Source organism: Notothenia coriiceps, unplaced genomic scaffold, assembly GCF_000735185.1.
Source record: "Notothenia coriiceps isolate Sejong01 unplaced genomic scaffold, NC01 NC01_scaffold00033837, whole genome shotgun sequence".
Classification (NCBI taxonomy): Eukaryota; Metazoa; Chordata; class Actinopteri; order Perciformes; family Nototheniidae; genus Notothenia; species Notothenia coriiceps.
The window spans coordinates 219,935-233,528 of record NW_011366538.1 but is presented as its reverse complement, the minus strand read 5'-3'; the positions used below and the strand labels follow the sequence as shown (position 1 = coordinate 233,528).

At 43.8% G+C, this 13,594-nt stretch overlaps 2 protein-coding genes across 3 annotated transcripts; one reads left to right on the top strand and one right to left on the bottom strand.

Moving 5' to 3' along the window:
* Positions 1 to 3,937: 3,937 nt before the first annotated feature.
* On the bottom strand, positions 3,938 to 9,368 carry spg21 (SPG21 abhydrolase domain containing, maspardin). 2 transcript variants are annotated; one of them, XM_010790180.1, is made up of 6 exons: positions 9,289 to 9,368; positions 7,485 to 7,547; positions 5,760 to 5,921; positions 4,966 to 5,046; positions 4,163 to 4,308; positions 3,938 to 4,085 (listed from the first exon to the last, which is right to left on the bottom strand). In XM_010790180.1, exons 2-6 carry the CDS (start codon positions 7,545 to 7,547, stop codon positions 3,953 to 3,955), a joined length of 585 nt encoding a protein of 194 aa, XP_010788482.1. In that variant the 5' UTR covers positions 9,289 to 9,368; the 3' UTR covers positions 3,938 to 3,952. The 2 variants fall into 2 exon arrangements, with proteins under 2 accessions (XP_010788482.1, XP_010788481.1); XM_010790179.1 differs by lacking the exon at positions 9,289 to 9,368 and adding an exon at positions 7,755 to 8,066.
* On the top strand, positions 9,074 to 13,594 carry pdcd7 (programmed cell death 7). Its single transcript, XM_010790181.1, has 5 exons — positions 9,074 to 10,202; positions 11,446 to 11,584; positions 11,823 to 12,053; positions 12,168 to 12,255; positions 13,353 to 13,594. Exons 1-5 carry the CDS (start codon positions 9,189 to 9,191, stop codon positions 13,477 to 13,479), a joined length of 1,599 nt encoding a protein of 532 aa, XP_010788483.1. The 5' UTR covers positions 9,074 to 9,188; the 3' UTR covers positions 13,480 to 13,594.

Below are 13,594 nucleotides of genomic sequence, written 5' to 3'. Positions count from 1 at the left end.
CGATTGGCTGTGGAGGTCTAGGGTGGGTAGTACATACGAAATTTATTGAGATTGGTACATGTCGAACGTAGATGAACATCAGGTTATGATGGCGTGTTATAAATGACTGTGACTCGACACTTTATATTGGTGACACGTCTGCCCGTTGTAAGACGACCGTCATCTTAAGTGCATAAACTATATTGTGATTTGTAAGGCACTGTTATTTATGTTATTCAGTAAGAAAATACCCACATGTACCGGATTGTTATTAGTAAATACTTACCTTGTAAGAGTTGTACTTACATATTTAGGTTTATTTATATTGAATTTATATGTACTGGAGAATTATTTTATTTCACTTGTAATGGTGGTTGTTTTAGTAATATTTTCGATATTGTGTTTTTATGTATTCGTCGTCTAAAATTTTAATTTATATATGTATGGTCGATGTTTTATACGTCCAAATTCACCTTAATGTTGCCTTTACTTATCCGGAATACCACCACGTTTAGGAACGGATAATGGAAAAGAGTCAGAAAAAGAATGTCAGAAGCAGTGAAACAGACAGGAAAAGGAGTGAAACAGACAGGGAAGACATGTGGAAGAGAACAGAAGTGATCTCGGAAGTACGGAGTAGTAACGACCATGACGGTGAGCCTTGACAGTGACGGAAGTGGAGAAGGAGGTGAAGGTGTGTGAAGGACTGTTTTGCACTTCTCCCGGGACCGAGACAATCTCACCGATGTACTTGTACTACTACTTATCATAAGAAATTATAATCATAGATTATAGTATTGGTTTTACAACCACTACATTGTTAAAATAAAATGGATATGTCCTGACAGTGAGTTGCGAAGTTTGAGATTTATTGAGTTCGTCAAAAAACAGATAATCAGTCACCGATACACCCTTATGACACAAACTTTACATATTAATTAATCTACAATCGAAAAACAAAACTATATATATATTAACACAACATAAGGTCAGAGGGAAGTCTATACAATTCACCGTACAGTAAGTTGTGTTACGACGAGTGGAGGAAGTCAACCCTCTTTTCGACCAAGTCCAAAGTCGGAATATCCCCCTGTCCCGACGACTCGGACCTTCTACCTATACACCAAGGACCGTGGTCCCCCCTCCCTGTTGAACTAAATCATACTATCGACTATTGTACATGGACGTAAAATTAAGTCGATTTTCTCGTTCACTTTAACCTTTTTGGAGACTTAAAAAAGACACTTCTATAATTGTCACGGAGAATTACAGTCGAATCATTTTTTTTTTTAATGTTGCAATGTTACCTGATGCAAATCGATTGTCTGATTTAAGGTGTGAGGTACCGGTGTGGTGGCGTAGACGAATTAAACTGTGAGGAGTGACGAAAGTAGACGATCTTTTCACGACGCAATACCTCCGTCCTCAGAAATCCTGGGGTTTGGTACATGTACATTTATCTCCCCCACATGTCTCCGAAACTATTACCTAGAAAACCTTCTTTAATTCAATTTACTTAGCATTCAAATCATATCGTGATGATGTGTTATATTGCATATTAATTACAATTAATAAATACTTTCCCATAATGTAAAGAAATTACAAGATTTGTAAACCCGGGGGACCGATCAGTACCGGGAATCTTAGCAGGATTGGAAAAGTGGGGGAATGCCGCGGGGACCGTACGCGTTCGTCAACCCCCCTGTCACCGGCCGTGAGTGTACAGAAGAGGTATATTGCACGACCTCTAATGAGAGGCATACCCTTTCATTAAGGTTGTGAAGCGGGGCAACGACATGTTAGTTGACACAAACTAAGCTTGTCGTTGTTTCGTCGCCGCCGGGATGTTATTTAGCGGTCCCTCAACATGCTAGTCGCGTCGAACGGACTTGTGGGTGGTCTCGTAGGATAGGTAGTCGGTTTCCTGCCTACAAGCAACCACACATCCCTTTTCGGAACCCTGGTCATGGCACGGGACGAGAGCACGACAACAAGGAGGTCGATAACCGACTGTCCTTAATCCGAATATCGTGCTAGTTTTGTATCGACGACGTCTGAGTCTTGGGACACAGTGCGCGAAACCGCGGAGTTACCCAAAACCGAAATCACAATGCGCGTGACTCATTTCGAGTAAACTTGGAAATCTAGTCCAAGGGGACTTCAAAAACAGTCGGTTCATCGAGACGAGAACCGAGACTGGTAGTCGATTGTCCCACTTACTAAACAGACGAGAGAAACACCGAGGCAGTACAGAGGCCTAGGTTCCTCTACCTCGAGTCGACAAAACGCGGGATTGGGCCGAAAATACGTTTCCAGTAGTGTTGAGAAAATCCAGTTCTCACAGGGAACCTACCGAAGAAAGGAGGAGGAGTGTGTTAGTCTCCTTCTTCGGTGTAGAAGAAACGAAATGGGTAAGGGTCAAACACGTAATGTCCTCTCGCGAGTTATGTCAGGGAGATAGACGGTCCGGACAGTGTGACCGACACACTCCGACACATGTCCGATACAGAGGAGACCCACCTAGGGGGCTGTTGTAGTTCGCGTGTAGTGGTCTCCTTAAAGTTGGATATCCGACACAACGGTGCCTCCTTACTGTCACCTCTGTAAACGTGACGACTACAGAACCAGAAGGGGGACAAGACATTTAGTGGCATGCGGCAGGAAGTGAAGTAGGTTTTTCCGATATTTGAACAACTCTCTGGCAAGGGGAGGAGCTTACTCTAATCATCAAGACCATTATTAGGTACTGTACCGACTCAAGAACTAAACCCTTGGTTGGCGTGGCCTGGGCCTGGTGATGGAGGGGCCCAATTTGTTATCTTTTCACGGGGCCCAAAATCCCTGGCGGCACCCCTGGCGACATGCACGTTCCTCTGCTCAGGGGCACCCCCACTGACAGGACGTGGAGATTTTTCCAGTAGGTTAAATCCAAACCCACGGCCGGAGGAATGTACACCATGCGTCTCCTCTGACGCACGGGTTCGATACGCAGGCGAATAAACCACCTCTGGAGTCCCCTCACTGTGAAGGAGACCCAGGCGAATCTCCACGTGACCAGCTGATATCATGTCCAACAGCTGCATCACGGAAGGGCTGTCACCGCCCCGCGGGGTGTGACGCGCCGGAGGACAGCTGTCAGAGCTGCCTAAAAACCAATAGGTTTTAAAGACAGCCGACACACCTTGAGCTCCGGTCGTAACTCTTGTCGGGTTGACACCGGGCCACCGCCCTGTCTCCCTTGTCCGGAGGAGAGGGAGGATGGGGCCAGGGGAACCACCAGGAATGTTTGCTTTCTAGTAAACAGCTCTGAAAAGAGCTTGTGCCTGTACAGTGCTTCTGCAACGGAGTGCTGAAGAAAAGTGGGAGCAGATTGTAGGGAATACTTCTTATTTATACGGAAGTGAGTCCGTAGGGGGGGCCCACGTCATAGGTGGGCATGGATTAAATCTGTCAGTGCTGCACACGTGTAGTGGGATTACCCAATAGCGATAGTCTTAGAGGGCGAAGCCTTATATGATATAGAACTTCTCTACAATGAAGCACATCAAGTGAAGGGAGAGAAACAGACTGACACTGTTCAATATCATGCAAATCGGATGTACAAATGTTGATATTGACATTCAGTCTATTGTGCAGCAGCAGGAGAGGCCAAACATATCTCATTAAGATGTACAGCTTACTGATCCAGCTGTGGGTGAAGGTCAGAAAAATGCATATGTTCATGGTTTTATGTAATGGAATGTGAGGGAAGAGTAGAAACACAATACAAAGATGAATATTAGTTGTTAAACTCAGTGTTGGTGTTTGGTACAATAAACGTTTATTGCCAGTATATATCTAGTTCTCTTCATTAAATTAGCTATTCAAATGTTGTGGATATAGTATCCTGCCGATGGAAGTGCATGGTCACAAAGTGGTAGTGAGGAAAAAAATGTTTTGGCCCTCACTATCCTCAAAGTTGCCCATCCCTGGTCTACACACATACATGTCCTCTTACCCTGTCCACCATGAAGTCAATTGCATCTGCCATTTTGGGGTCCACAGGTCCTTTAGCAAAGTTCCCCAGAACAATCTTCTTCAACATGAACGCTGGCATCAACCAGAAACTGGAGGGACATGCAGACATTAATATGAATGAACTTAAACACGGAGAGGTAGGTGTGTGATGGAATCTTTAACGCACCTGTTTGCTGTCCACATCTGGTTAAAGATGGAGGTGTCACTGAATGAATTACACAGGATGAGAGAGTGCACTCTGGGAGACTTGTGTGTGCACTCTGCAAACTTCTGAGCCAAGAACCCCCCCAGGGACGCTCCGAACAGATGGACCTGCAGAGTCAGGGGACACACCATCATTATATAAGAGGGGTGACTAACCTGCGTTATTTACAGTCCTATAGAGAGTTACAAGAATGAGTCCCAAAACTGGGAAATGAGTCAGCATTTTAGCTGGTTGACATTTTTAATGGTGAATGTCTAAAGCCTTTATGTTTCTTATTAAAAGCGGTTGCTATCAAATGTCTAAATAAGACTACTAAAGGTCATCATACTGAACTTTAGCCTCCTTGTGAAGTCACGTGACCTTGCTGTAGTTCCTTTATAGCCTTACGTTAGCTTTTTACTTCAGAAATCATAAAGTGGTGTTAATATGTGGAGATTATCCTGCTGAACTCAACTTGTAAGTATCATAAACATGTGTTTGACACAGAGATTATGTACAGCAACTATCCAAAATCACATGGAAAAATCCTGTTGCCAATGGTTTGTATTGGCTTGTAAGCAGCGGGCAAACAAAGAACCCCTCCGAGCAGTGTGGCCCCCCTGCATTTTTATATGTCAGGATTTAAAGTCCACTTTCAGTGTGTCCCTTCTGCTGTTCTGGTGTGAGTGTGTCTGTTTCTTTATCTGTGCTAGATCACACACACATTAACAATCATGGGTAAAGAAAATAATAATGCTCAGCTCTGAACGAAAACACAGACTTACTTTATCTAACTGCAGGTGATCGAGAAGCTTCCGGAAGCCGTCACAGAACTCCATGAGATCCCAGTACACAGGATACTGCAGCTGGAAGCACACACACAACATATCAACACCAGACATTTACACACATCTATCCAGGACAATATGCTAACTAATAATTCAAATAATCAATGCGTTTATAGAGTGGTGCAGTGATGATGTGTAGGCCAAACCGGAAAGTTAGCATCAGTAGGGCTCCATCAACAAAAAGCAATGGGATTTTCAATTGGAGTTTGGATTATTGCAGAAAATAAGAGCTTTGGCAAAAATCACCACCGCTAAGCTAAAGGCGGATTATGTTCACTGTAATGACGTTTAGTAGTCTCATTTAGACACTAAATTTCAGAAATTTGACAGTGGGGTACTATCTGACAAATGTTATGTTGAAGAACAACATGTAAAGATATTTAAAGCTTGTGTTAACCACAGATATTTGTTCAGGCATCTAACCAAACACATCTTCAAAAAAACATTCGTAAAACAAGGGAATCAGAAGTGAAATAATGCTGACTAATTTCCAGGTTTTACAACTCGTTGCTGCACCGCTCTAATAACACAAAATGTATCAACTATTTTGATCTTCAGAATTGTTGGCATTTCTGCCCCATTAAGCTCTGAGAAACTTAAGATAGACAATCCTCATAAAATGTATGGACAAGACAACAATTCGGAGATGAATGGAGACTAATCCAGAAGGAAAATAAGCATACGTTTTATAAAGCTGTATAATTGGAAGCTAAGTTTTGAGTGGCGCTCACCGAGATGACCCTGTAGCCCCACCCTGTCAGAGCCAGCACCTGCTGGAAGAACACCTCAGCTGTCCCACTGACGGGGGGCAGCAGGATGATGGGACACCTGATGCTCTTGGGGCCGGCGTCATACAGCGACCACACCTTACTGTCATCATCATCCACAATGATCTGGTGGTAATACAAACACAAGGTGAGGAAAATAGATACTAATTTATGAAAACTAAACAAACTCTTTACTTCATGGTTAAAAAATAAACGTGACAAAGACTAATTTTCACCCACTGGCCTTATGACTCGATTAACAATACTGAACATATTCAGACTGTACCTGATGCAAAACAATATAAAGAGGAACTGGGGAGGCCTGGCTGCAACATGATCAACAAGCATGATCAACAAAAACAGCTATATCATGTCCTGAAATACCTGCATTTGTTTGTTTTGTGATATCTCAGATACTTTGACCTGATTGGGCTCTAAAGTCATCACAGAGAATAAACACTGAGAATGTTGTGATGAAGCCATGATGCCAGAATAGCCTGCACTGTGTCACAGTCAGCATGTGAGGATGACTGATGAACATGTGGGACAGAGACGTCTCTGGGTCGTCTGCAGTGTCAGTCTGTAACACTGAGCCATGTGTAGTGAGGAGGGGCTCATGTGACAGTACCTTATTTTGTAATATGGGGTCATGTGAAAATCTGAATGTCAGGAATAAACAGGAAGAGCAGAGACGACAGGCACAACAGAGTGTGATCCATGAGTTCAATAAAAATAGTTTTCAACACTCTAAATGATCCCTTTCTCTCCCCTCAGGCAGGCGCTAAGAAGGAGGAAGTGAGGACAGAACGTCTGTTTAGTCTTCTATAGGCAGAGCAGCTCCGTTTGGAGGATTTGTACTTTTGCACAGAAAGTCAGGTGTTATTCTTGGGATTAATTATTGGTATTTCTCAAGAATTTCCACCAAAACGTGCTCCCCTTTCCAAGGAAAGTATATAAAGGATCTTGGAGCCCAGCAATAGCAGGCTGAAGGCTATTCTATTTCTCATCAGAAATGTAGTTATTGTGCTGGGGTTCCAATTGGATCAACTTCTTATTCTTCCAATGTATGTTATATGAGATTATCCTGTTTCTAAATATATATATATATATATGGGAGGGTTCAGAACACACACATACCTAAGAACTGATGAGTGAGAAAAAGTAATTGTTCATAGTTGATATAAGTAATGATATGATGTGTTTATTATCTCACATTATTTTTCTTATTAAATGTTTATACCAGTAGCCATGTTTTTAAAGAACCACCACTTTATAATGTTGTTAATCCTTCACAGCTCCGCAGGACAAATGCTATGGAGGTAAAATGTCAAGTTGGTCCGGTTTAAGCTCTGTTTGCACTACTTACTGTCAGTCAGATGGTGCAACACTGAACTCAACTCTCCTGGGACCGACACACAGTGTAATCAGGCACACATGCAAATGTCATCTTTCTGCAGGACAATGAGGACCAGCTCTGAGCAAACACATGTTTGATAAGTAGCTCAGCTTGTTATCACAGAGAGATCCCTAGCATAACACATCATGCCTAGTTTCATTCGAAATACTACATACAGTTTGATTTCTGTTTCTGTCCATATGTCTATGCATCATGTCACTGTGTGCCTCTGTCCTGTACTAAGCACTGGGCCAGTGATTATGGACCACCATCACACAACATCAGGTACTTACTCTTTTCAGGGGCACTGTGCTTCTGAACCAGTTATAGTCAGGGGACACTTTAATCTCCTCCATCTGAGGACACATTCAGAGACAAACAGTCAGGAATTATAAACAGCTAACTTAAAACCTCAACATCTATTCAACACCAACACCTGACTGTTATATTAGCTTAAAAGCTAACTGTTAGTGTTAAGGATGAAGCACTAGTTACGGTGATAGTTCAATGACCGGATATAACGTTATTGCCTGTGTCTAAATAGGATTTTTGGATTAGGTTACCGTTTTCGTTTTGGTTGTTAATCACCGTGTCCCAGGAATGTTATCCATATCTAGGTAGCATTTTTTCCAGTGCTCGAGTCGCTCGCTAGTCATATGACTCCGCTTTCATACACTTCCGCAAAGCCTCTGCCACCGCCTACCATGAGATGAAGCCGCCTACCGACAACACAAGACGGCCTGTCAGTCTGCCACTGCCTGGCGTGCCTGGCGTGCCTGCCTGCCTGCCTGCTCATATGACTCCGCTTTCCCAGGCTAACGTCCAGAGACGTTTTAGAGCATTCAGAACACAGAGGCGTTACCCAGTTAGCCCATCTGGCCACAGTGTTGACAGGAAATAGCGTTTTGTAGCAGACCCCACTCACGTCTTGTTCACGGTGTATGAAAGCCCATGTGAGGCTATAGGCCTATGTTGTTTGATTTAAAAGGTATACAATTTCCCTTTGCACCCTAACAAACTATTTTACAAAGGAAAGCTGATTAAACAGTTTAAAATGTAATTATTTCTAAAAGGTGCAACTCATAACGTTTAGCCACTAGATGGCGCACACCCTTCCTCTTCCATTGCGCCTCATGTGTCACTTAGGACTAGCTTTGTAGCATTTGTTCTGTTATCATCTTATACCCTTAGTTCTTTTGTCCTTTTAAAAGCAGCTTCTACTGGTTTCTTATTTTACGTCAAACCCCAGCTGTTGCCAGTATACAGCTGTTATAGAATCTTAGCTTTACAGCACATCTAGCCATACACATTGTAAACATTCTATTCTGTCTTAGTTTTCTGCCTCCTTGCCAGTATACAGCTGGTATAGAATCTTAGCTTAAGGTTACTGGGAAAGGAAAACAAGTGGCCACCTCAAGATTGATTCTCAGCCCCAAACTATTTCAACTGATTCCAATGAGAATCACAAACCGCCATAATAAGCACTTTTCTGAGAAAAAAATCAACCGTTGTGATCAAGGATCACAAATTAAACAGCAAGTAAAAAAGTTGGAGGGTCATGTTTAAGGTAGAAACGTAAATAGCTTTGTGTCTATGTTGTCTATCTAGGTTTATGTGATTTAAATAGGCCCCACTGGACTTCTTGGAAAGCATGAATAAATTATCCTTTGGAAATAAAGTCAATTGAATGTATTCAAGCAATGGTTATAATTATGTACTGTAGTATGTTTTTTTTGTATGTTTTGGCGTAGTAGTAGTAGTAGTTGTAGAACATCAGCATTACATTTATTCTTAAGTAATTGTGAGTCGTTGTTGGCACTTGGCAGTACTGACTTTAGCCAGAGTAGCGCTGTAACATACAAAAGATTTAAAGCTGCCGGAAACAGGAATAATAACCGACGACGTCACCTAAACATGGATCCTGTGAAGAGTTGAGATGAATGTGTAACTGTTTATTTATGTAGATAACATACATTTAATGCACTATTGTTCACGGCATGGACAACATATATCACCATGCTTCATCAGAAACACTGCATCCTCCTGCCTATAATGCCGGCTATCTGGAAGCACCATACACCGCCAGCTTTAACATACCTCCGCAGTGCAGCGCGACTCATCAACAGACACAGCCGGACCACACTGCTCCACTTTGGCCACCGGGACCTGGGTATAACGGTAACCCGTACGGCTATAGGTGCGAATTCCCCCCGCCGTCTCCCGAAGGAGGAGTGGGTTTCGGGGGGCCTCGCATGCCTCTTCCTTATGGGTTCAACCCCTCCATCCCCCCGCCTCCTTTCGGCTGTCCACCCCCCGTACACTACCCCAACGCCCCGGTGAGCACATACAGCATCAGGGAAGCCTCAAGCTTTCAACCATTCACCGGTACCCAGCAGTATGGAGCCTTTCCTCAGACTGCCCGGCACGACTCAGGTCAGAAAGAGCAGCGGTTTGAGGGTTTCTCTGAGAGGGCAGCTCGGTTTCCTACGCAGGGTAAGGACTATGACAGGACTTCGGGAGAAACAACACAGCCTGAGGATAAAGCAGCCCTCCAGAGAAGGCAGGACCAGCAGTGGCTCGGACGGTTCTTAAAAGGAAAAGAGAGAACGTCCAGGACCCAGCGGCACCCTTCACCCCGCAGCTGTGCCCCGGTTGCAGGGCTGAAGGGGGCTCTGTGTGCGGCCGCTCAGCTCGTCTCCCGGCTGGAACAGTCTTGCGAAACCCTGAGGAACAGTGTGGAGGAAGAGAGTGTTTGGACGGACTCGTATTTATTGGCTTTAAATGTGAAGAAAGAGCTACAGGACAGTCTCGAAGTCCTCAGTGAAAGTGAGGGTTTAGCAAGCTGGAAATCTAAACTGTGCCGTGTTGCTAAGAGGAGGGCCCGGCGCCTGAGAGCCAGGAGCCGGCTCCAGGTGGAGGAGAGGGAGAGGGAGCAGCTCATCACTGAGAAGGAGGCGGCCATAGACAAATGGAGGATGCAGAAGATACACGAAGTGGAGGAGAAGAAGAAGGTACACATATTTGCCTGATGATTCAAAGCTGGATACAGTTTTTCTCTACTTTGGGGCAAAATAAGTTTAAAGAAAACATGTCATCACCTTTTAAAGGTGTTATAATGTGTTAGCAGACACATCTGTCCAGCAAACACAGAGCAACATTGGTATTCAGCAGAGTTTCACTTTTGTGAAAAATAGAAGTACCAGAGAGGAGGAATACTCTGTTACAAGTAAAAGTCCTGCAAAGTAAAGTGAAGTAAAAGTAGTCATTGTGCAGATTGGTCCATTTCAGAATAATATGATATGTTTTATAATGATTGATCATGAAGGTGTTCTCAAAGCTGGTAAAGGTGCAGCTAGTTTGAATGACTTTGTATACTGCAGGGTAACTTGTGGATTTACTCCAGGTGGAACTAAAGTCTGATTTAACACTTGATTAGATTTCACATCATTCATCCAGATCTGTAAAGTAACTAAAGGTATTAAATACATGTAGTGGAGTAAAAGTGCACCATTTACCTCTGAACTGTAGTGGAGTAGAAGTACTAAGTGGCAAAATAATCTAGTAAATCTCAAAATGGTACTGAATTACAGTGAGTAAATCTACTTAGTTACTTTACACCACTTATGTGTCCTCCTGATTAATGTCTAAATAAAGTCAAATATGAACTCGCGCTGATGACATGTCATTTAGCTGAGGCTTTTACCCAAAGCGCCTTTCACACACTTTTCAATCTACACGCCTACTATCTGGTCTAGTGACAGCGGGGGCTGGAGATCTGCCGCTGACCCTCTGATTGGTAGACACATTCATCCCCTGCTCCGGGGTCTCCAATGATAGATGTTGACAGAGAGGTTTCTTTTCCGGCATGTTAACATTTTCAATTATTTTATTAATTTCTATTCATCTCAACAATATCCTTAAAAAAACCGCACATCTAGCCATAAACATTGTAAACATTGTATTCTGTCTTAGTTTTCTGTCTCCTTTCAGGACTGTGGAGGGAATGGAAGTAGATTTTTGATGTTCAATAAAGCATTAAATGTCCTTTTATTATAACGGTCGGCAGGGGCAGTCTTAGGATTGAATGAAATAGTTTACGGGCCCTAATTATTCAAAAGATAAGAAATGGCTGTGCACAGATCACCTCATGCTGTGACTTTTCGTTCATTCAGACGAGCTGTTAACCACAGTGTTTGGTCGCCAGCAGGTCACAGGTAGGAAGGAATGGTCTGAGTTGACATGTTTCTGTTGCAGGAGAGGGAGCTGAAGCTGGCTGCAGACTCTGTTCTCTGTGAGGTGAGGAAGAAGCAGGCAGACGTGAAGAGGATGCAGGACATTCTGAGATCTCTGGAGAAACTGCGCAAGCTAAGGAAAGAGGCCGCTTCGAGGAAAGGTGGGTTTCAGCCAGGCAGCTTGATCCCATAGCAGGTTACCCAGTCGAAGAGATGGAAGTAAGCCCAGGTTTTTGGTTACACCTGTAGCATAAAGGTCACTTTTAGAGTTGCTGTGTCAGTAAAATGCAGAACTACACACCCACAATTGACTGGGTTAAAGAATCAAATGGACTGACTTCCTGTCATCAGACTGATCGCTATCGATGCGTCTCTCATTTGTCGCTGTGTTCTTGGCAGGGGTCTCCACTGAGCGACAATGCGACGAGGCGTTCAGCAGCAGGCTGGAGCAGCTGAGGTGTGTGATGAAGAGGAGGACGGGCATTTACTCCGCCGAGGAGAAAGCTCTGATGGTGATGCTGGAAGGAGAGCAGGAGGAGGAGAGGAGGAGGGAGCAGGAGAAGCAAATGAAGAAGGAGAGGGAGAAGCAGCTGCAGAGGAAACGCAGAGTGGACGCCATGTTGTTCGGGGGTAACGGCTCCCTCCCTCCACCTCAGCACTTTAGTCCATACTGTAACAGTACGGCTGACATACATGGCTGCTTTTATAATACTGTGACCCTTATTTCCCCTGTGTGTGTCTCAGAGGAGCTTCCTGCTGGTTGTGTCCTGCAGCCCTTCAGAGATTACTACACCCAGGCGGAGCACTCCCTGCACGCTCTTCTGCAAATCAGGTATCTTCATCTGCCCTTCAGCCTGTCATAAACAAAATGGTGGTAGCCGAAATGGACACATAAATAAATGTTTATGATGAATTACAGATATTTGTATGAGAAACCGCTCTATTCTACCTGTCTTTATGTCTGTGATGCTCTCCTTGTACTTACACAGTAATAGAGATGCTCAACAACAATAAACATTAAGTGATGTGTACATACAAGTAGGGGAGAGATCGCGTTACTTCTCAAATCACTTTCTACCCAGAGTGCAATGTGGCTGATGGTAATGCGACTGCGGTTCCACAGCTTCTGTCAATGTCTGCAGTGCTCTGCTGCTCCTGTCCCTCCAGCAATACACTGCTACTCCACAGCAGCTGCCGCTCCAGAGTGGTTACGACCTGAACTTGTTCATTTTCTTTGATATTTTGTTAACTTGCGAATTTTGTTTGATATTTGCTTCTATCAGTAATGAAGTAGCCCTTCAGATGAATGATACAAGATAAGTGACAGTAGTGATGTGATACGATCGGGGGTCTACAAGTGGTGTCTATAGAGTTATACACAGCTGTTAATATATCCAGCTCTTACTTTGCAAATATATCCATTTGGATCAAATTACTTATGATTCAAATATAGCTAATCATTTTTCTAACACAGCCAAACAGGATGAAAGTGCAACAAAACAATCCATATCATCAGTGATGGCATCATGCTCCTAGCAGCAGCCCTAAGATCCTTTGCTAGCGGAGGAAACAGAGTGTACGTGCTCAAAGCGCCCAGTCCTCAGCACTGTGCTAACAGCTAACTAACTGACGGCAGCTACTGTTAGCGGTTGTTACTTAAGCAACAAGTATCTCTCAGGAAACTGTCTATCCAAGAGGCAGAGCAGCCGGAGGTCATCAGAGGGTAAACATTTAAAAAAATCCAGTTTCACCAAAATCATTTTAGTGCCATAAAGTCCTTCGGCAACTCGTATCAAGTGATATGTCAAGTGAATTGACTGAAAATGGATTGACAGACACCTTTTAGTCACGTGATAGTGTGAAGGCTCACATGCCCTGCTGTCATGTCATTGACATGACATTGATTTGTGGGGCTGTGTTTTCTTTCAGGAGGGAGTGGGATGTTTTTGTGACTCCAGCGGATCATCCCGATGGTTCTGCGGTCCCTCCCAGCTGGATCCTGCCTGACGGCCCGTGTGACGCAGCCTGGGCCTCGGCCCTGCAGAGCGCTGACTGAACCCTGCAGCTGGAGCACTGCCAGGATCAGCCTGGCAGAACACATGTAAATAACATGTAAATGAGTACAGGTGTTAATAAAGGATTTTGAAGTGGTTTGTCTGAATCCTTCTGTT